Source organism: Opisthorchis viverrini (assembly GCF_000715545.1).
Source record: "Opisthorchis viverrini unplaced genomic scaffold opera_v5_1, whole genome shotgun sequence".
Classification (NCBI taxonomy): domain Eukaryota; kingdom Metazoa; phylum Platyhelminthes; class Trematoda; order Opisthorchiida; family Opisthorchiidae; genus Opisthorchis; species Opisthorchis viverrini.
In genome coordinates, this window is record NW_008751657.1 from 7,379,681 (window position 1) to 7,400,476 (window position 20,796).

The 20,796-nt window shown below is 42.4% G+C and overlaps 2 protein-coding genes across 2 annotated transcripts in view; one reads left to right on the forward strand and one right to left on the reverse strand.

The window, feature by feature from the left end:
* T265_12456 (hypothetical protein) overlaps positions 1–10,908 on the reverse strand; it is a gene marked incomplete at both ends in the record, with an annotated part of 31,484 nt that extends 20,576 nt beyond the window's left edge. Inside the window, 2 exons of the mRNA XM_009163872.1 lie at positions 6,926–7,121; positions 10,722–10,908. Coding sequence (XP_009162136.1) covers positions 6,926–7,121; positions 10,722–10,908 — 383 coding nt within the window. The remainder of the gene's footprint in view (positions 1–6,925; positions 7,122–10,721) is intronic.
* A 1,977-nt stretch (positions 10,909–12,885) lies between these two features.
* T265_00126 (hypothetical protein) lies at positions 12,886–19,385 on the forward strand (the record flags this gene model as incomplete). Its single annotated transcript, XM_009163783.1, has 2 exons — positions 12,886–12,998; positions 19,154–19,385. 2 exons carry the CDS (start codon positions 12,886–12,888, stop codon positions 19,383–19,385), a joined length of 345 nt encoding a protein of 114 aa, XP_009162047.1.
* Between the last annotated feature and the right edge of the window lie 1,411 nt (positions 19,386–20,796).

The window sequence follows — 20,796 nt, forward strand, 5'->3', positions numbered from 1 at the left end:
TATTTTAGCCATGAAATACATAGAATCTTGGAAATACTCTGTTACGTGCTGAGAGTAGAAAAAACGTTTGAAGACACTTGACTGATTTGGTTGATAATTTTCTCTGATGTGCATTGGACATAGGTAGTGCTCATGCATTCCAACAGTGATTCACCAAGGTCACAACTAGTGTGTTGTTGAGCACAATTACCACTAACTGACGAGTAATGTTCTAGATATGAATAACCTAATAATTAATTTGAATTAACTGGAGCACGTGATCATTAATTTCATCGGTGAAAAAGAAAGTATCTACATGAATGTCAAATCCTGCAACGCAGGTGTTGCAACTAAACTTGGTGAAGAATATCTGAATAGGGTAGTAAAACAATGCGGTGAACGTAAGTCAACCCTATTCACTTCGAACGTGTACGTTTCTAGCTTTCCCGTCAGAAGCCCTCACATTTGGCATAAACTCCCTTGACTACACACGAATCAGAGCAAGGTCAGTAGAAGGTTACGGAATGGTGAATTGCATTTTTCTTGACTCAATGCTACTTATAGGGCTGCTGAAAACTCAAAACGACGTTGCCTCATTTTGGAGCTCATCAGTGGTGGTGAGGCCGCGATTCTGATGCTTTATCTGGTTTGAATGTTTGTTGGCATGATAGGGAATAATAGAGAGAATTCACAGCGGTCATATTCAAAATCGTGCATCCTCCGTGCTCTAAGGTTCTTCTCTGTGTCAGGTAAACATAAGGTGAGTCAATCGGACGGAAAATTGCGACACATCGGGACTCTTGATGTTCGTCTACGTTCACCTTTCTGTACTGATCTAGGGGGATACTTCAAGATCACAATACCTCGACTCCTACCGTCTTATTAAATCGGCCATAGTCTCTCAGAGGTATTTCATTGTAAGACTGTCCAGAACTCGGGTGGAGAACTAAAACTGTTCGGGAATTTGTGGAATATTACATTACTGGGGTAGGGTTTTCGATAGACTGGTGAGAGTCACCGTGTGAATGGAGCGAAATTCAAGGGTAGAGCATCTGCTTAATTTGTTGAAAGCTATGCCAAAGCCGTCATCTTGTGGTGACACGTAGCCAAGGAGTCCAACTGCTCCCAAATGTGATGCTTTTGCATTTAGTTTGGCCTTATCTTAATAGCATTTCGCAGCCTTTCAGCGATTAATGTGGTGCTTCGGAAGTCCTGTGCACACCTAATCAATGAGTAACTTTTTTGAGCGTTGTCGAAAATGTGAAACTTCTAAACTAAACAGCAGCAAAAAATCAAGATAAACTGGTGGCCCCAACGGCATCTTGCACACTTTCTGGAAGCTATCAGACCTGCATCATACTAGTCGCTAGCACACACTTTGATTAACCGAAGATGTGATTAAGAGACTCAGTCCGTCTGCGGCGTGATCGTAACATGACGCCTCTCCCCCAATACACACCTCGGTCACTGTCGAAGTTTAGAGTCGATCCTCGTAGGGCAATGAGAATTAGACAGCCTGACCTTTACGCATCTTTGTAACCCAACTGAGTTTTCCTCATCGAGCAATCTTTATCGTTTCAAATAACAGCTTATGGCAATTTCCTCTGATGGACGACAAGACAAATGTGAGCATAGCTCACCTGGTAAAATTCCTACTGACCATCTGATTGTGACCTCAATTGCAAATATTTTTCGGAACTATTTCAGTACCGGAAGTGGCTGCGCAGCTCCCCATCGCCGGCTGTTTGGTCACCTCGGATTGCTCTTGTTTACGATCCAATCAACATACCCAGTCAACCAAGTGACTCCGGCTTGTTGAGGACAAAGATGTGACTAGCTGAACGAACGTGGTTTCCCTCACGAGACTCTATCAACAAGCTAGCCTACAGCAAACGCAGAATTCTGATTTCAAGGAGGATTTCTGTAAAGCTCACTTCAGTAGGATTACCTTAACCAGAGGTCCCAGCCGCAGCCAAGTAGCACCCATGCTGAACAGAACGCGAGTTAGACTGACCGAAATGCGTTTCATCGGGAAGGAATCCAGAGAAAATACCGATGAACAAAGGGACACTCGTAGTTTATACGAAATGCTAGTGCAGCCAACTGTCCTTGATAATCATTGTTTATTTACTGGACGCCAACAAACACGATTGTTTACTGAATTTATGACTAGCTTTGGTCTGATACACACGACTATCCTGAAAGTTTATGTTTAGTACTAAGAACATGCGAAGCGTGTTTAAGACCATTTCTTCCCCTGACCCTGAGCTAGACTCAGCATGTGCTCCGCTCTTGATTTCGCCCAAAGAGGCTTCAAAATCATGAATACTGTGGTCCACTCGTATGTCACAATCTGGACATTAGAACTGACGTTTTAGGCGGCCGACAGTGCATACAAAGACGTTAAAATAAGCGACTGATACATTGTAACTAAAATCACTCATTTGAATAAAGATTGGAAAACAAGAGGTTTTCATAAGATCCGCTTGACACAGTGCTGATTTATAGCAAATGACAAGAACTTTGGCCATACGAAGTTTTTTGTGTTGATTGGTTACTCGGCTTGTCGACTGAGCATCTCAACCTACTCCGTAGTTGACTGGCTATCACACAGGTACGGAAAATGATCTCAAAAATTTGTGAGACATGGTAATGAGTTATGTATACATTTGAACCAGATTCTTCGCTGCGGAATTTCCGGATGTAAAGAGGAATTCCTGAGTGGAAACCACAAAAATTAGTATATAGGCGTGTCATTTCCTGGTTATCCGTGAAGCTGTCAGAAACTCCGGAAAATACTCGTGTTTATGCTAGATTTCATAGTGTTTCACCCTTTTTCGGTACGAAGGCTAGGTGAGTCACGTGAGTGACATGCTCAACTGGATCGTAAATACTTTGGTAATGCTTTAAAAATTCCAATTAGGTCCTAAAACATCAAACAAAACTGAAGCTTCTGGGTGCAATTTACACAGTATATTAATGGCCCATCTTCCTCTTCTCTAGTATGATATCCAATGGCCACTAATTTGGTCGTGAAGCAGTTGGAAACCGATTTTTGGGCTGAAAGAATCTATACTCTTTGTAATGGATCTCGAATTTTCAGCCTCTTTTTCGCCTCTTTGGATCTGCTGGTGAAGATCTTTTGTGTAAAATAGAATAATCGAAATGATCCGCAACAAATTCAATTGGTATTGTGTTGTCACCCAGTCACACATACATGTCTTATTACACGTATTCAGACGCGACACTTTAGGTGCGTCTACTGTTGGTAATGCACTGGTCTCGGTACAGTCGGAAGGCTACAGGGTTGATGAGGCCTAAAAACAGATCAAACATCCCTTTCTTGTAGTCTTACCAGAATAATCCCAGTGAGACTGGAGAATAATGGTTCCAGTATAAGTGGTGCCACGTGAGATCTGAGAACTTTGCTTTGCCAAGGGTACTCTTAACTTCATCCCCTAATATAAGACAGTTGATCTCCGCACTGTCTTCCAAAATCGTACGGTAACATAACTCGCCTCTGATCGTACGGAAAATCCAGTTGCGTTTTCCGTTGAATATCCCTTGGCTTTATGTTAACCGGATTTGTTGCTGACACATAAAATTGTTCAATTGGGCACACATTCGGCTGACATCTATACGGCTCTTGGTGAAAAACAAATCGAAAAGCAGTCATTAGGTGGACTTTGTTCGTGGTCTTTGTCGAGGATCTAAAGTGTATCGGCGGTGTCACGGTTCAAAATCCATTTTCTTCTGGAGAAAACTATTTACAAAATTATTGCATGCAAACAGTGTTCACAGTAATCCTGACCCTTGGAATCCTGGCTTTCTATGACGCAGAAAATGCTGAACCTAGCTCACCACAAGCACTGTGTGACGACAAGTGGTGCACTTTCCTTCCTAACCCCGGGCGAATAAATTTTACAAAGCAGTTACAGAGGTTTCCATGATGCACCCACTCATTTGGACACGAGTTATTGTTGGGAATGCTTCTTAAGAGGTCGAAACTAAGCTGGTGAGATGCTTGACGTTTCCTCTGGACCACATCTCGTCACAAACGATCAGTTTAACACCAGAAGTGAAAATCAACACATTTTAACTTGAAACGAATGGAGTTTATGGTGAAACTAATGGCGGCTAAACAACTTTATTTAGCTTTTCTCAACTGCTTCGCTCCGGGGTACTCACAATCATGGTCGAGTTCTATTGCGTGCTTGAGGTGTGATGACTCAAATGATTTCGGTATGCCAAACAAAATTGAATTCATTAATCTAATGAATTTGTTCCTGCTGAGTGACTTGAACAGCATTCTGCTTTCTAATTTTCAACCTAGAAGAGAACGTTAACCTTAGCATACACCTGCTTTGTGGAAATAGGATCACGCAGAATTTTATTTAGGCGGTGCAGAAAGTGGAGTTTTTTGGGGTATGCACTCATCCTAGGAAAACCTACAAACTTCACTTTTCAGTTCGTGACCAATAGGCTTTTTCTGCATGTACGTGACATTGCTGTGATGTGGGCCGTTGGAATACAATTTGTATTCGAAATTCCACGGAAAACGTTGCTTAGTGCATGAGTCTACGGGGCTAATTTATTGTGACCTGCATAGTGTACTCAAACATATGTGTTTGTGTAAGTGCGGGAGCACTTGAGTGAGACAAAATGCCGAGCACGAGGTGGTTGAACTGAAAGGCTCCTGGTGTAGACAGATGCGTACACATGAGTGTAGGTAAAACTACAGAACCTCAGAAGGGGATTATATGAAACCGCTGTAGGCGATAACATGAAGGAGGAACTGACTGATGCATTTGGAACGTAGCACGCGCCTTTGCCTGGGGAAAGCGTATGCTTAAGCGGCTTAGTTTCAGTTGGATTCACGACAGCTATTTTAGACAACAAATTAAATATCATCGTTCAGTTAATTAAACAGGTGGATATCGTAAAGTGGCACAATATTTAATCCGTCAGCAGCATCTGTGGAAACGTTTCAGTGGGTTTTAAATAGAGCAAACTCTTTGATGCTAATATTTTCTAAAATACTATGGTTTGTAATAGACGAAAGACGCACATGGCCTGATTGGAGACCCGAGTAACGTATACAAATGAACACTAATCAGTTCACACAGCCTGTATGAGACGTATGAAGTCAAATGCCAGAATGAACATTCACGAATCATATTCACACACAAGCCCCTAGCCCATCGTGGTCTTCACTATTCTGTGAATGTTCATCATTCCGATTCAGTCACTGAATGAAATTCCTTAAGTCAAAATGTCCTCCATTCCTGTCGATGACTTAAAAATACGTAACCTCCTCTTCCTCATTTACTTTTGTTCTTTTATTGAAAATGAGATTCCACTTCAATTATGGTTGCACGGCAGCAAAGCACAATAATATGTTGTCGAAGATGATAACGCTGAACCTCCTTGAAAAGTGTAAACTTGTTTGAAAACTTCAGCTTCTGCGGCTTCTGTTCATTCTGGGCCCTCCTGTAGAATATATAGCCTCTATTAAACACATTCCGTTGAGAACTATACTTGCCACAAGGAACAGCTGACTTCAATTTTTAGCGTTCACATTCTCTGAAGTTTTCTTCAAAACGGTGATCTCGTTGTTCTTGGTGAATTCTCCACTCTGCTCGCCTACTTTCGTGACCGGCATATAATATGTGCATTGTTTACGAGTCCTCCGTTTACACACTGATTTCAAACAATTTCAGTCCACCTCATAATGCACTTACCAGATCTAGTTGCCTGTTTGTTGTGTGTGAACGTAATCCATGCGTTTAAATGTAACGCAACATTTAGCAAACTGATTATTCGTTCGGTTCAGCGGTGCTTTTTCTACTGCCTTCCTGATGCTCGTCTTGATATCTTTTACAAACAGTCTATTTGCGTTCCACCAGGAAAGATGCCTTCTGACGATGTCAAAAACATTAATAAAGTTTTTCCTACCAGTCACTATTTAAGTCATGCTGATTTTTACATCGCTTCCATTATCTGACAGATAAACCTTCGATCATCCTACCATCTGCATCCATAGTAAAGTTAAATAGTAAGTTAAATAATGAATGCTGGAGATAAAGTTGTTCATTTTTATTCATTTTCTCCATTGACCTTCCTTCTTATGGAACAGAAAGGACTTTTCAGGATGCGATGCGATGAAGACTGTCCAACTGATCCACTTAACGTGAGGAGCATTTAATGAGGATAACAGGTAGAAGAAATATTCCTTAGCTTAACTAAGACTATGGCATGTGATCGACTACTTAGTGATAAAACAATGATCACTTTCATGTACTTAATTTTCCTCAGCCTATGAAAAGTGATGGCCCAGAGGAATACAACAATCGGATGATCGATTTTCGTTGAGTCGTACTGGGAAGCGGATCCTAACTAGCGGCACGTGAAATGTGAGCTTCGTTTACGGCGTTTTGATCCTGAAGGTCAAATGAGCCGAGCCACTGCGTTATGGATCGATAAAAATCGATTAAATACGACTTCATTCCAGCCCTGGATGATTGAGCTCGGTTCTTATAGAATAATCAGCTACTACACACGGACACCGAAGTAGATGGTGGAGTAGCAGTGTGAGGAATGCTTGGATTATTATTTCTCACAGCATTAACGTGCACGCCAGTCGATATCATCAAGTGCTGGAAGTAGAAAGACATTTTCAATCACAATTGATCACCAAAGGGTAGTTACTAATTCGGTGATACTGAATGGATGAAACCAGGTGGACGCTTCTGCGTGCCTTTATTAGCTGTTCTACTGTAGTTCACTTAGTGAAAGTGATCATGTGAGTAGTTAAGCAAACTCTAACCAATTTAATGAAGATAGAATTATTAGTATCGTTGACAAAACAGTGTTTCACTTGCTTGATGAGACCAGTAGGAACAATCTGAATGCATTTGCCGCAAAGAGAAGAAATTCGTCAACTCACATTACTTTGATTGGCCTTTGGTTGCTGTTCTCCAGTTCACATATTAAACCGTTTATTTCCTTTCTGATTGGAGCAGCTAACATGTTGTTTTCTGATCTGTCTGCTAGATAGGCGATCATATGTTCATGTCCATAAAGATGTCGAAAGAGCGCGTGGCGGAGTTCCACTGCCCTTGGAGTATTGTAGTTTGAAATTCCTGATGAGATGTTTGAAAAAAATTGAATTTCTTCTGAAAAGTGTACCACTAGCAATCTCAGCAGCAACTAGAATGATACAACTACTTAACCTGTCATAAAAATGAGTTTTGGGCTGAAAAGGTAGACGGATGACAGCATTTTCGGTTTTCTTTCCAAATCATTACCCATTTGGGTTACCAGTATTAATGCATTCATCTCATACATCTGCACAGAGAAGGTGACTTCAGGGGTAGTCACCAAAGATCCCTAGCTTTGTGATCTGTGGTCTTGTCACCCCACAAGAAAACCTTTTTGGTTGGCCAAACAAATTAAGAAAACCTCTTTGGTTGGCCAAACGAATGAAGACTTGAACTGTATCTTTGAGAACTTCCTCCGTCACGTGTACAAGACAAACAGACAATTACAGGTCACAACAATTTCAGAAACGTTTTCTAACGAGATCCTGCATGTACCTTAACACCAGAACTCTTGTACACCGACTACTCCTCTCTGGTCATTTTGACCCGATTGAACATTGCCGTTGAATTCAGCGTCATACTCAAACAAACTTAACTGATTTTTAAAGTGCTTGCATACTCCTGTCAGATTTTGCAACCTAATGAATAGATTCAAGTCCTGAACACGGAATAATGTTTTTTCTATAGTATAATATGATATTTTGACAGGAAAAACACCGGGAGCTTACACTTTGGCAGGGCTAATGCTTCTCTAGATGTACACTCTCGAAACCAATCTTTTGGCTCGTGCTAACAAAAAGTGTTAGAGATGAAGATAACCGGGCTCTCTCACATTCCATATGAAAATAGTGACATGAGCACTTTCATCCCAATAGAACGTTGGGCAAATAAGTCATGAACCGGTCAGTTTTAAAGTCCCTTCATTTTTAGAAATGCACTCATTTGCAAATCAATTTGGTTTTCACGAGAGACTCAATTGAATCTCTCGTTTATGATGTCCTCCAGCTGAATGTGCTGCACACAGGCCTCCTCATGTCTCAGTTGGGTTGAGGGAAACTCGGGGACTGTGCCTACCTGATGAGCCCCAAGGAGGGCGAAACCGGTCGTGGGCTGTCGAAGAGTATTCAGTGGAGGACATCATAAACGAGAGATTCAATTGAGTCTCCCGTGAAAACCAAATTGATTTGCAAATGAGTGTATTGCTCGAAAACAGTGCAATTTGGGTTCAAATAGATCATAAGGTTGACGGAACCTCAGGGACTGCGCCCCAAGAAGGACGAAACCGGTCGTGGGCTGTCGAAGAGTTTTCAGCAAACTTGTGAGTAGTTTCCATTCATTCCTGTCCATGATGAACCGAGAAAACCACTTCAAGGTCATGAGTTGCTTGTCAGTTTTCGAACCGAAATCAGGTGGATTAACAGATTGACACTTGGCTACGAAGTGCTTGCATGTCGCGCAAATACGTGGAGCCAATTTACCTAACTAAACTTGTGTTTGTATCGTCGAGCCAAAAATGTTACTTGATCTCGAGGAATCGATCTTTTCTGTGGGAAATTGGCACACCAAAATTGTCGCTCCACGTAATAAAGGGCCGAGCGACGCTCTTCGCAATTTCAATTTGCTTATAGTAGTCCCGTGAAAGCCATTCATTTGTCTGCTCACACTTGCAAGACATCCCTAGCACTGCACTGCAGTGCAGCGTGAAACTGTCGTCGATGAGCTAGTAACTACGTGCAAAGCAGTGCGCATTCTTGCAGCACGTTTTTTTAACCAACAAAGAATTGAAAGACGATTCTGAATACTCAACTCATCAAGCTAACTAGGCTGTAACCTAGATTCCAACCCCGCCAATGACATGCAGGCAAGCTCGGCGATCCGTTGAAGCCTGGGACGAGTCGACATCCCCAGGCGGCCTATCTAGGGGCCAGATGTTTCACAGTAAGCAAGAGCGCACATACGAATTGACCTCAAGTAGGAGGCGCTCGAATCGCCCGTTCATCGATGCCTCACTAGGGGCCAGATGTTTCACAGTAAGCAAAGGTGCACGTACGAATTGACCTCAAGTAGGAGGCACTCGTATCGCCCGTTCTGAGGCTTTTCATCGATGCCTTACCTTTATAAGCCTCGCGAGCGAGCGAGCCCTTCATCAATTTACTCGTTTCTGCAGCAAGAACGCAAAACGCGGTCTGGCCGTGGTGAGTAGGCTTCAGTCAGGCCCTCAAAAATTAGCTGCTCGCCCTTAGGTTGTGTGGTGGATTTAATATCTTGTGCCGTAAGCCCCAGTTACAAGTGCTGTCCATACAACACACAAACCGTTCGGCTAGCTGGGATACAACTTGGACTGCACGCTTAAAACAGGACTTTGTACAGTTATAAAATCACAAAAACTGCATTTCAGACATGAATAAACTACGGACGCTTAGGCGGAGTACTATGAGCCGAGAACAGTTATCGATTTCTGTTGTTTTCGGCGGTACACCAACCTGCCGTCACAAAGCGGACTATTCGGAACATGTATTTCCATAAGGAAGTCTTTGTTATCATAGCGTGGTGTTGATGCTCAGTATGGGATTCTTATGAAGAGCTATTAGCCAGCTGTAGGCTTCCGCCCTACTCCCATGACTCAGGAAGTCTCCCATGTGAATAAAAGACAATGGACACAAGTAGCCCTCCACAGCTTTACAAAAATGTGATCTTTCGAACGCTGCACCTGATAGGTTTGAACGGAAACTAGCCGTAGCGCACTCAAATGACTACATAATGCAAACATGTGTTGTAGTATCACTGCCTTGAAGTGAACTCAAGGCGGTACTAAACGCAATGCACCCGAAAACTCCACATGAACTGAATGTGCAGGCCGTCTGAAATTTCGGGTTTCTAAACTGCTCAAAAGACTACATTGATGGGTGAAAAATGAACACTTCACTGGTGTGCAATAAGGAACAATGCCAGTGTTAGCAATATACCTACTACTACCCTGTTAGCAAGTCTGACATATTTTTCTCATTCTTTCATATCCATATCATATTAATATCCATATTCGTATCATTGAATACATCATTTTGATACATAAGGTAGTGTCTTCTCTGTCCTGAACAATTCAGTGAATTTTTGGCGTCCAAAGATTTTAGTGCTCCATTAACACATGAAAACGGTCACGTTAGTTGTGACGAGTGGGTACACACAAGCGGTCATGTGTATAGATGGAACCTTACCGCCGTACTCGGGGTAAGGGTTTCAATGATTTTGAAGTTTTCAGAGATTTCTTGGTTTGGAACGGTCATAACAGTAATAAGACAGTAAAATTCGACAGACGTGTAACTAACAATGGATCGGAAATAATTTACTATTCCTTATATGATCCCATCAGAATACCAGATTGCTAAAGTTTGGAAGTTATTCAACTCCTACTTACCAGTTATCCAGTTTAAATGTTACATCGATCAACTTTTGATGTCAAGCTCTCGAACACCACCTGGTACCTCCTCACGATTGGATTCTCGAACAAGCTGGTTTCTACCGTTGAGTTAGACCTCTGCCTACCACCCGACCTGACAGCTGTAACCAGAAAATCGTGTTAGCTGCCCATATCTTGTTCGAAATCTGGTCGTGTCTCAGACCACGAGATACGGCAAAACTTACCATGACCTTGAGCCAGCCAATCATTGACTGATAGCGTCCATCGCCCAACCTTACGGCGGTTCACTACGGCAGCTTCATAGAGTGTCTCGTAGCTATTGAAAACAACCACAGTAGTTCCGAACGCCTTGAAACAAACGACGTCTCCAAATGACTTGTGCAGAACATCAAGCTGATGGAAGGCGGAAGGCCCTGCAACAGGGGCAACAGAACACTGCGTCAGGTACGAATCAGATATCAAACGACGTCTCCAAATGACTTGTGCAGAATATCAAGCTGATGGAAGGCGGAAGGCCCTACAACAGGCGCAACAGAACACTGCGTCAGATACGAATCAGATATTGTGGAGGCAAGTTATCGAATAAGGGAACGTAGTATCAGTGGTGAACAAAATTATTAGTCTACAAAATTTAGAACGCTTCCAATTATAAACGAAACGTCCGAAGAATAGTTTCAGTTTGTCTAAATTTATGTTGATGAGACCCCTCATACATCGAGCCATTTGTGTGTTTGAAAACAGTCACTATCCGAAGTTCTATGCAGAATTTGCTATGTTAATGCGGAATCGTCAGAAAACTGATGAAACTTCATTCAACCAACATGGTAAAATATAGAGAAGCGTACGTTGATCCATCCAGTCTGAAATGCTATCAAGTTCTGAAAACGGGCAAATCCCTACTCCTCCCTATGAAGTGTACGCATGATGTGTGGTGTGGCCAACAATCATGTCTAAGCCTGCCGCGGAGAGGCCATGATCCATGGGTTGATTGCATTTACCAGTGCCGAGGAGGCTTATATACACAGGCCAAAAGTAGGACAACCATAAATCTAGAAACCGGTCAAGTGTAGCGCAACACTTATAAACCCATGAACCTTGAAAATCCTCGTCTATTTGACCTAAATAACGAGAACCTATGATATGAGGGCTAAGACAATTTCTGGTTGGTCATACATAAAATACGGTCCACGAACATATGGACACTGTGCAAGTGTCACAAACCATGAACAGTAAATTGGAGCAGAACTTTTTTCATAACGGAAACTGCTCACAAGGTTGCTGAAAATTCTTCGACAGCCCGCGACCGGTTTCGCCCTTCTTGGGGCCTATCAGGTAGGCCCAGTCCCCGAGTTTCAGTCAGCCTTATGTTCTACTTGAACGTTTTGCGCCGTATCAGCAACAATTGCAGTTAGTTCATGTTCCTGATGTGAAGTGGAAGCAACTAAAAAACTGGCCTTATGTTCTACTTGAACTTGTTGCGCCGTATCAGCAACAACTGCAGTTAGTTCATGTTCCTGATGCCGTCTCTTACTTTGGTAAACTGAGCTTTTCTGGAATTGTGTGAGGTGGAAGCAACTAAAAAACTATGCGGTTTTCAGCCGCAAACTGTGCGCAGCCGATTTCCCCTTTCGGTCTGGCCGCGATGACAACAGTCACTAGGGTCTAGTTCGAGCTGTGCCGCTCTGATTTTGCCATGGTTACTATCATTATGTGAACCATGCGAGGTTGGGTGCGAGAGCAGCACACAGCCCAGAACACGCCAGAAAAAACCACTGATATACTAAGGCTGCCAAATTGTTACTAGGCCCAGCGGTAAAAGTAGATCGATCGATCGATTGGGGGTAGTACAAAAACCCACTTACTGGTCCCGGTAAAAAAAAGTAATGGTATCGCTGACCTCGTCTCATTTTCCTCTATTTCTCGCTCACCACCAAGATGACAGTCCGCTACCCCTGTGAGAAACAGTCAATAGTCATTTTTGACCGTTTTCAGCCACGATTCTCCAAACTTTACTAAAAGTTGGTCAACTGTAGTAATGGTGCTCTCAAAGAACGTAAATTGTCCTGTTCAAAAGATTGTAAACCTGACATACTACCTCATATTTTCAACTTAGGTAATAATGTGCTTTGTGGTCAAAATTAAACGAAGACAGTCCAATCAACAGTCCTGAAATGATAGGGATAAAAGTTTGTACACATGTATTGAGCGATTCAGACTGTAAAGATACAGAGTAATTTCTGGTCCCCACATATGGTTTTAACGATGGTAGTACTGAGCTACGTGTAAAAAGCCATGTTCTTTCCGGTGTTAAAATTCGTTAACAAATGAGGTAGGTGTCTTCGGGACAATTTTGAATGACAGTTTTACCAGTTAAACGTTCACAGAAAAATGCACACAACTTGTTGCCGAGCCTACACTCAGAGTGATGTCATCTCTGTTTCGCATAAGTACAGGGAAGCTAACCTCGAAGTCATCACCAAGTGCATAAAGTTGGTTGCCGTGTAAGTGTACTATGACACGTCTCATATCACCGCCGACTTGGTCGTGTTCATTTGGTTTCAGGTCCTGATGTTATGCCTGTAACTGAAAATTCAACCTTCCTGAAATGCGAACTACGGGGCTCGTCAGGCCCCAGCCGCTACATCACTTCTTCGGCTGTTGGAGTGTAGTAACACTAGCCTCTTTCCAGGTCGAGTACCGAGCTCATTCTGGAAACTGTTGCAAGGTTGATTACGCACATCTAGGTCATATTCATGTAGGATATTTGCTGTGTGGACTTCATTTACGTGCCTGTCGTTTTCATGGGAAATACGGAAGGTGGATCCGGCCATCTCACGCGTTGAGTAAAAGGTATTAAAATCTGATGGAGAAGTTCTGGTGTGGAGGAAAGTGTACCATTTTGTTCATGAGGATTGTGATTAGTATTACAAATGACTGGATTGCGCCGAATCATGGGTTTGGGAATAATGATGCTGCTTCCCTCTATACACCCTGGGATAAGCAGAAATTATGACTGCACCAAACTTTATCAAAGGACATTTTCATATACACCCTGGGATAAGCAGAAATTATGAATGCACCAATCTTTATCAAAGGACATTTTCAAATTCCGCATGCATACAAGTGAAAAATTAACGAGTTTTCAAGCTAGATCTATTCCCCATATCTCCGGAAAACGAATATATGGGGAAAAGCAGAATCAGAAGAACAGAGGTGAATAGCTTGCACATGACGGGAGAGTTGGAACTCGTGTCTGTATTATGTAGCTTGTTCAACGAAAAGTGCTCAGAGAATAATTTTTTGGGATAAGCATGGAGACTCTAGCTAGCAAACTCGATCACACTAGTAGTAGGCACTCCGGATCTGGAACCCTATGCTGGTACACATTCGTTTTTAAATAGCCTGAGAGATGTGAACCAGTAAGTGGTTAGCAACGCTCCTCTGGGCAAGCTATCGAATCTAATGCGTCGTTGTTAACTCTCACCTTCTTCGAAAAGAAGTCCCAACCAGCATGCGGCAAGCACTCCATTCTATTACATCTTACGACTTTTATTACATTCGTGTACTTTTTCTGTATTGTACTGTTCATAATCAAATATGCGACAGCTTAAACCATACTACTTTACGAGTACGCAAGGTGCATTTAGGCAACTGAAAATGAACCAACTGAAGTAGAGTATTACATATGTTGATTCCGTGGCATGTAATATATTGATTAGTTTCTTGATGGACCGAGTAAAGGGCACTAATCGGGTTTTACATCCCTTTTAGCTTGAGAAACTGGATTTAAATTTCGGGTACCTTTTCTAGTGGGGCTCTTTCAAGTCGTATGAGGGCGGTAATCTCACACGGGGCGCGGAAAATATTGTGTCAAGTGACCGATGGACGTCCTGTTCCAACAAAAGTGGAACAGGATGCATGTGAGGACTGCCTTCCCATGTCACGGTAATTCACCCATCGTGACGTGGCGCATTTCAACGCCAGACTCTAGAACAGGCGCACTGACAGCAGGTAAATATAAGTCTCAAGCACTTTCAAAGTAACGTCACTCCTTCCTATTTTGAAAAAGGTGCCAGTAAGTGAGAATATGGATACAATGGGACTGAGTCAACAACAAGGCCTCAGATAAGATTTTACCTAATCAATGCAACAAAGAAATGTCTTGATATATTGTCTCACGGAAGGTGTGCTGCATGTCGACTTTGACTGATTCATCTCTTCAGTCGGCTTTGCTTCGTTTGCATATTAAAGTGGACCGTCTCAAGCTCGTATGTGGTTAGACTGACTGTCACCAGAAGGCTAACTCCTCAGATTTCATTTCCCACAGTAAGTAATTTATTTCATATAACCGGACTGACAAGACTGTTCAAATACTTCTTGTTCCCGTTGTCCTCTGTGAAATCAAAGGAGTTTTCATCTTAAATAACTTGGTCAGATTCTACTAGTGAATCAATATAGATGAATTCGTATTATGCCCGGACAGGATCCGAGAACGATGATCTCAAGCAGTGTACTGCGACAGAAAAGAAGATTCACAAATTCTTTTGTAGGAATTGCTGTAACTTCCAAAGGTATGTCCGTTCCAGCACAACTTACGGGTAGATAAGTCGTGAATAGTGAATATCTTCTTTCCATGATTGTTTTGTTCATATGCCTCCTGAGCGGGTGAATTTTGTCAGATACGCATTTTTGGATCATTTCGGTGGATAATCGTTCTGACTTGCTGGGTGGCAACACATCAATGCATCTCATCATTGTATGGGTATATCATTAAGTGTGTGCTCACAAATACTGTTAACGTTGGTTTCGGAAGCGTGCACTTGTCCCTTCCATTGATGATGTCAGGTGACAGCGTTTAAATGTTACTTCGCCCGTTGGCGCTACCAGCGCACAACATCAGAATGGTTGGGGCCAGACCATAGTTTTCAACAGAACTGGTTCAACGGATTAACCGGCCTTAAACTCTGTACACTGCTATGGTTTGTCGGCGTCCACTTACAGTCAAACAACGGAAAAGATAGCTGGCAAAGGAGCAATGACCTACCTGGAAAATTTGGCCATATGGCCTTGGTGAATGAAGGGTAATGAAAGGGTGGATATACGATGAAGGAAACGATGTGAAAAACCCAGTCAGCCTCACTGTGATACTTGGTAGAAACCATTTTAAACTTGATAAAACATCAACGGTTCTTTTTTTGTGTTGTTGCTTCTGAAGCAATATGTGGCGTTTGAACTCGGGCTGTCAAAATGTATTTCACGGACATATCCACCCGACCTTCCAAGCCTCGTTATGAGGAATGTAGCTGTATTGGATCAAACTAGAAAATAAGGTTTCTACCGGATTAATATTGACCGATATTCTGACACTACCAGGTGGATATGATGCAACTTCGAACTGGGTTTCATGGGTTCCTTGGATTAACCGAAGGATCAGACATCACAACGTCACGGACAAAGTGTAAAACATCAAACGCCAGAGAAAAAATGAATAACTTTTGGTTGACTGTGGCCTAATCAGTCCCATCAAGGCAAACACGCTTAAGTACCATAGACGGTATGAGCGGAATCTGCGTAACCCATTAACGTATGAATATACAAATTTTCTAAGTTTGAATTACTGCAGCTGCACTTTTTGTATGAAATCTTGTTGCAAGCACGTCTAGTTCCAGACAGAAAAAGTTAACTTAGAGCACTGACGATCACACTTGGCTGCAGATTCCATCGTGACCCAGCTAAACCGAACCATGTACGCAATAACTGAATCTTTTCCGGGGTGGCAGTAATCGTTGAAATGATGACAAAGGCTGTGTCGAATGCTTGCGGGCGCTCAGTGTCATTAACTCGCAAAGCGCGGTTTGTGTGGGTGAGTATAGTTCGCCAGAATGTGGTGGGTATAAGTTTCAGCTGTTTACTCGATAGTGGCATCCGAATGACGGGACATCAGATGTTATCATGATTGTGTACCGTTTTTCACAGGACATTTGGGAAATATGACTGGTATTTTTCAGTCCTGAGTGAAACTCACTGTCGGTCTGAATTGGTTTATCATCTTCGGATAAGCATGCACTGGTAGTCAATGCACGTTACGGCTTGGCGTACTTTAATTTACGGACGATTATTTGCGGCACTGTCACGCCGTACAGCTTGTGATTTCAAATAGCTGAGCCTCCAGCACAGCAAAGTATACTCATCGTGTGCACCGGTCGATCATTCCAACCCAAGCTTTGCGCCACGCGGCTCATTTGAAATTTTGTTGATGAGGTTATTATCTACCTAATAGGCATGAGCTTAGACAAAGTTTATCCATTCGCTTTCATAAGCTAAAAATACCGGTTCGCATGAACTGAGCTCGGATACTGAGACCACCCAAATGCCCCAATCAAACATTTCATGCTAAGCGTTGTCGTTCTACAGGCTTAAGCTGCAGGATTGTCTTTGGTGACCACTCGCTTACTGGAAAATTCGTATCCATCGACTTGGTATCCGCCACAGGTAGTGCATTCAACCCAGAAGCAGGGGCAGCAGTTCGAAGAACTATACACAAAATGGCACAATATGGTTCTCACTCCAGGTAATACAGGAAGCTGCGGTTTGCTTCCCACTTCATCGATCAGGTGTTCACTACTACTTGGCCTTAAGTGACAAAGATCCGTTGAATAGCATAATGAGAAAGCGGTCTGTGAACTGAGTTTGCGAATATCAGCTGAGGGCAATGATGGACACATGGTTTAAAAGTACAGGTCGTACAGAATAACAACAGTGCGGGTGGTCTTCAACTAGTCAGTCGAACAAAGCAAACGACCATTATTATAGGTTCACATCCCTGTAGAAACATGTAACCTGCTTGTATATGAGTCGCACTTGTAACGGCCTGTGTGCACTTTGTGCTGAATGATTTAGCTACGGACACTCTCCCCATGCAACGTTTGAGGCTGAGCGAAACCCACCGCAGTCCCTGTAGTTGTCACCACGTCTAGTTGTTCTATCCACGTGGTCGATGATGACCATGTTTGGACAACCTGTGTGATGAGTAGAATTTTGCATCCTGTCCTGTGAGATGTTCCCTGTTGAGTTAATTCAGTGGGAAGAAACTGAGACCGAGGGGAATCGATCCCACGATTATTTCTCTTTACACAAGTTCTGATGAGGTCGCTGTATTGAAAAAAGGACTCAAATATAGAACGGTTGTTTGCCTTCGAGGAAGTTCCTTATCTCGTGAGTCAAGCACCTGTAAGCTGGCTGACTGCCTTCAACCATCCGGTTAGTAGTTGTCCTTCTCTGAGGACTGACCTAATTAGTTTCACTCTAGATGGCGACCTGCCTGCTGTGTTTATAAAAATCAGTTTACAGGACCACCCAGATATCGATGTAACTAGAGATGAGCCAAATTTATCTGACCACCTAGGTAAACGGCCTGTCGGAACCAAAAGCGGCTCCAGTACAATCAGTTTCATGATTTGTACAGACTAGAACGTTAAATTATATCGTGATCCGTCGAACGCTTACGTGTGTCATACACGGTGCTCTGGGTGTGCACGCTCCTCGCTTCGGAGCAGATTCTAACCCCCCTACACAGGTATGTCTCACAGTGAGCATAAGTTGCGTGGCATAACAAGTGTTCGAAAGAGAATACCATAACTATAGTATCAGATTAGCACACTTCGCCTGCCGTCACTGATATCGTTAGAACCTTCATTCACTCAGTTGTTTCTAATCCGGTGAATCCTGGAACTTCTGCTTAAAATAACTTGGGACAAAAATGTATTGTGTCACAGCGAGAACAACCTTAACCACTGAAAACTCTGAGTTATCGTGTGTTAAGTCATTATGTCCTTCAGTTGCATCACCCTTATTTGGCACGAATGAAATAGACCTATTGTTATCACAGGTGTTTCCGCTATACAGATGTCCTTCCAGTGTCATTGTGGAGAAATTACACCAGCGTTATTCTGCTGGTGTTTGGTTGAAACATTTAGGGATGGGCCAGCACATAACACTTGTGACTTTTTGAAAAAAAAAACTATTAAACTCTTATACTTTTGGATGATATTTGGTCGGTCTGCGCCTAATTTGTGGTCAAACTCAAGGTTACATGGAATTTCTTCGTAGTCCTTCCGCAGCACTTCTTTGGTTACGGGCCTTCTGGAGAGTAGAAGGACCAGAAAACTGGAAACTGATGTGAATTCCTCGCCCTTATTTGCTGTCCGAAGACCGAAGTAGTGTATGAAAAGTCGAATAATGGTATCGCACTTTCTTGAAAATTTGTGGAATTCGAACTAATTTGCTGCCCATCGGGCTGACTGCTATTCCATCGTTTGATACTGGTTTTCAACGATTCCATAGCTAACGACGTTAGCTAGTTTTTGAGCGAACATATGCAACACAAAAAAAACAAACTTTCTCAAAGACTGCGTAGAATTACGAATGTTTCTTCCATTTTGTCACAGTTGTAATCAAAGTTGGAGATAATCTATTACTCTCATGTGACCGCATATCAATACGATAAACCACTTTCATCTGCTATGTGAAGCGTTCAAACACCCTGTGTACTTGCATGACGATCGTTTTTTTGTAGACCCTCCATCCGATTCGGACTCCCTCTGTTGAAATCTCGCTTTCATGTGTATAGTAGAATGGTGAATGAATGAAAGTGCAGATCCGGAAAGTCCTTCTCATTTATTGGCTCGAAACAACAACAACAACAACAACAACAACAACAACAACAACAACAACAACAACAACAACAACAACAACAACAACAACAACAACAACAACAACAACAACAACAACAACAACAACAACAACAACAACAACAACAACAACAACAACAACAACAACAACAACAACAACAACAACAACAACAACGCAAAATAGGCAAATGTGGGTGACCGTAACACACACTTACGGGCTAATTATCATGGGCTCAGATTACCATGAGAGCATTGCCGACTCATTTTTGTAATACATAACCTAGATGTGCCCACCAAACATGCTTCTCGTGAACGAGTGACGCTAAAACAAAGTGCTAAAACATGCGATGTCTTGGGAACACGTGAACCTAGGTGAATTCAGTGATGTTTTCATTATATGTGTGCCCTTCCAGTATAACAATTTTCGTCATCTTTCACAGACGCAGAACGCATTTTCATGTTCCCATTAAAAATTGAAATGATTTTCTACTACTCTTTGTCATAAAGTAGTGAGACACCCGTTGATTATTTCGTGAACAGCGGAGGCCGTGCGATAATTTTTCCATAAAATAGCAACTGTTGGGGGATCTTGCTCGGGAGGCGTCATTTCTGATAAGTGGCGATATTGTAGGAGTTCAGCTGACACTCTGTGGCCCCTGCTGAATAGCAAGGTCAAAAATAGGTCGAAATGGGTCAAGAAGCCACTAGCTTCATCTGCTCGCTAGGTAGCCATATGGCTTCATCCTGATGAAAAGTGCCTCTTCGAATGAGGGCATGTGGCCAGGTGCTTTGTCCAGTTACGTCAGGTAACCAAAACGTTTCATCGGAGTGATGTATTCAAGAGTCAAGACATCAAATGAAATCATCATACCATTCTCTCCGAAGGTAGATCTACTCGTTGCTTTTATACCCATTGGTGTTGGCTGGATCCATCTATATAAACACTGCTACTTTCTCACGTTCATTGCAGCGTGTGAAGGTCACTCAATCTAACCCTTTTGTTTTTGGCCGTTGATCGTCGAACAGCGTTAGTTTACAGTAAACTGACTTGCATACGACGTCCGGCTCACGCTGGATTAGGACCGGAGGTCCTTGTCAGTCAAGCAGGTAAAATTAGGTCAAGGAGAAAATATAAATTAGATGGCGTCTAGATGAATGGAATTGGACCCAGTGGATAGTTGATGACTGTGTGCGTGCTTTTTTGATAAAGATAGAGTGTTAGTTCATGACAATAATTTAATTTCAATCGGGCTGGTTCCTAATAATGATTATGGTTCCACAAATAAGGTTGGTAGCTTCGCTTTGAAACAGTTACCAATTCGTTATACGGATCCTGAACTCAACTGCACCAAGTTCCGAATGAATTATTTGGATAAGAACAATGAGCCACTGTTTTTTCGATTAGGAGAACAAGGATGGGACAGCATATCTGGCATGTTGAGCCAGCATGCAACAAGTCTTACCCGAGGAAGGGGGATTTTTGAACTAATCTGCAGAGTGGAATCTTCGAAAAACAGTATCTATATTGGGGTTACTATGTCAAACAAAGTAGTGAACTCTAGGCGGTAGTTTCTCTGACAGAAAAAATCTGTGAAGTTCTCAAACTGGT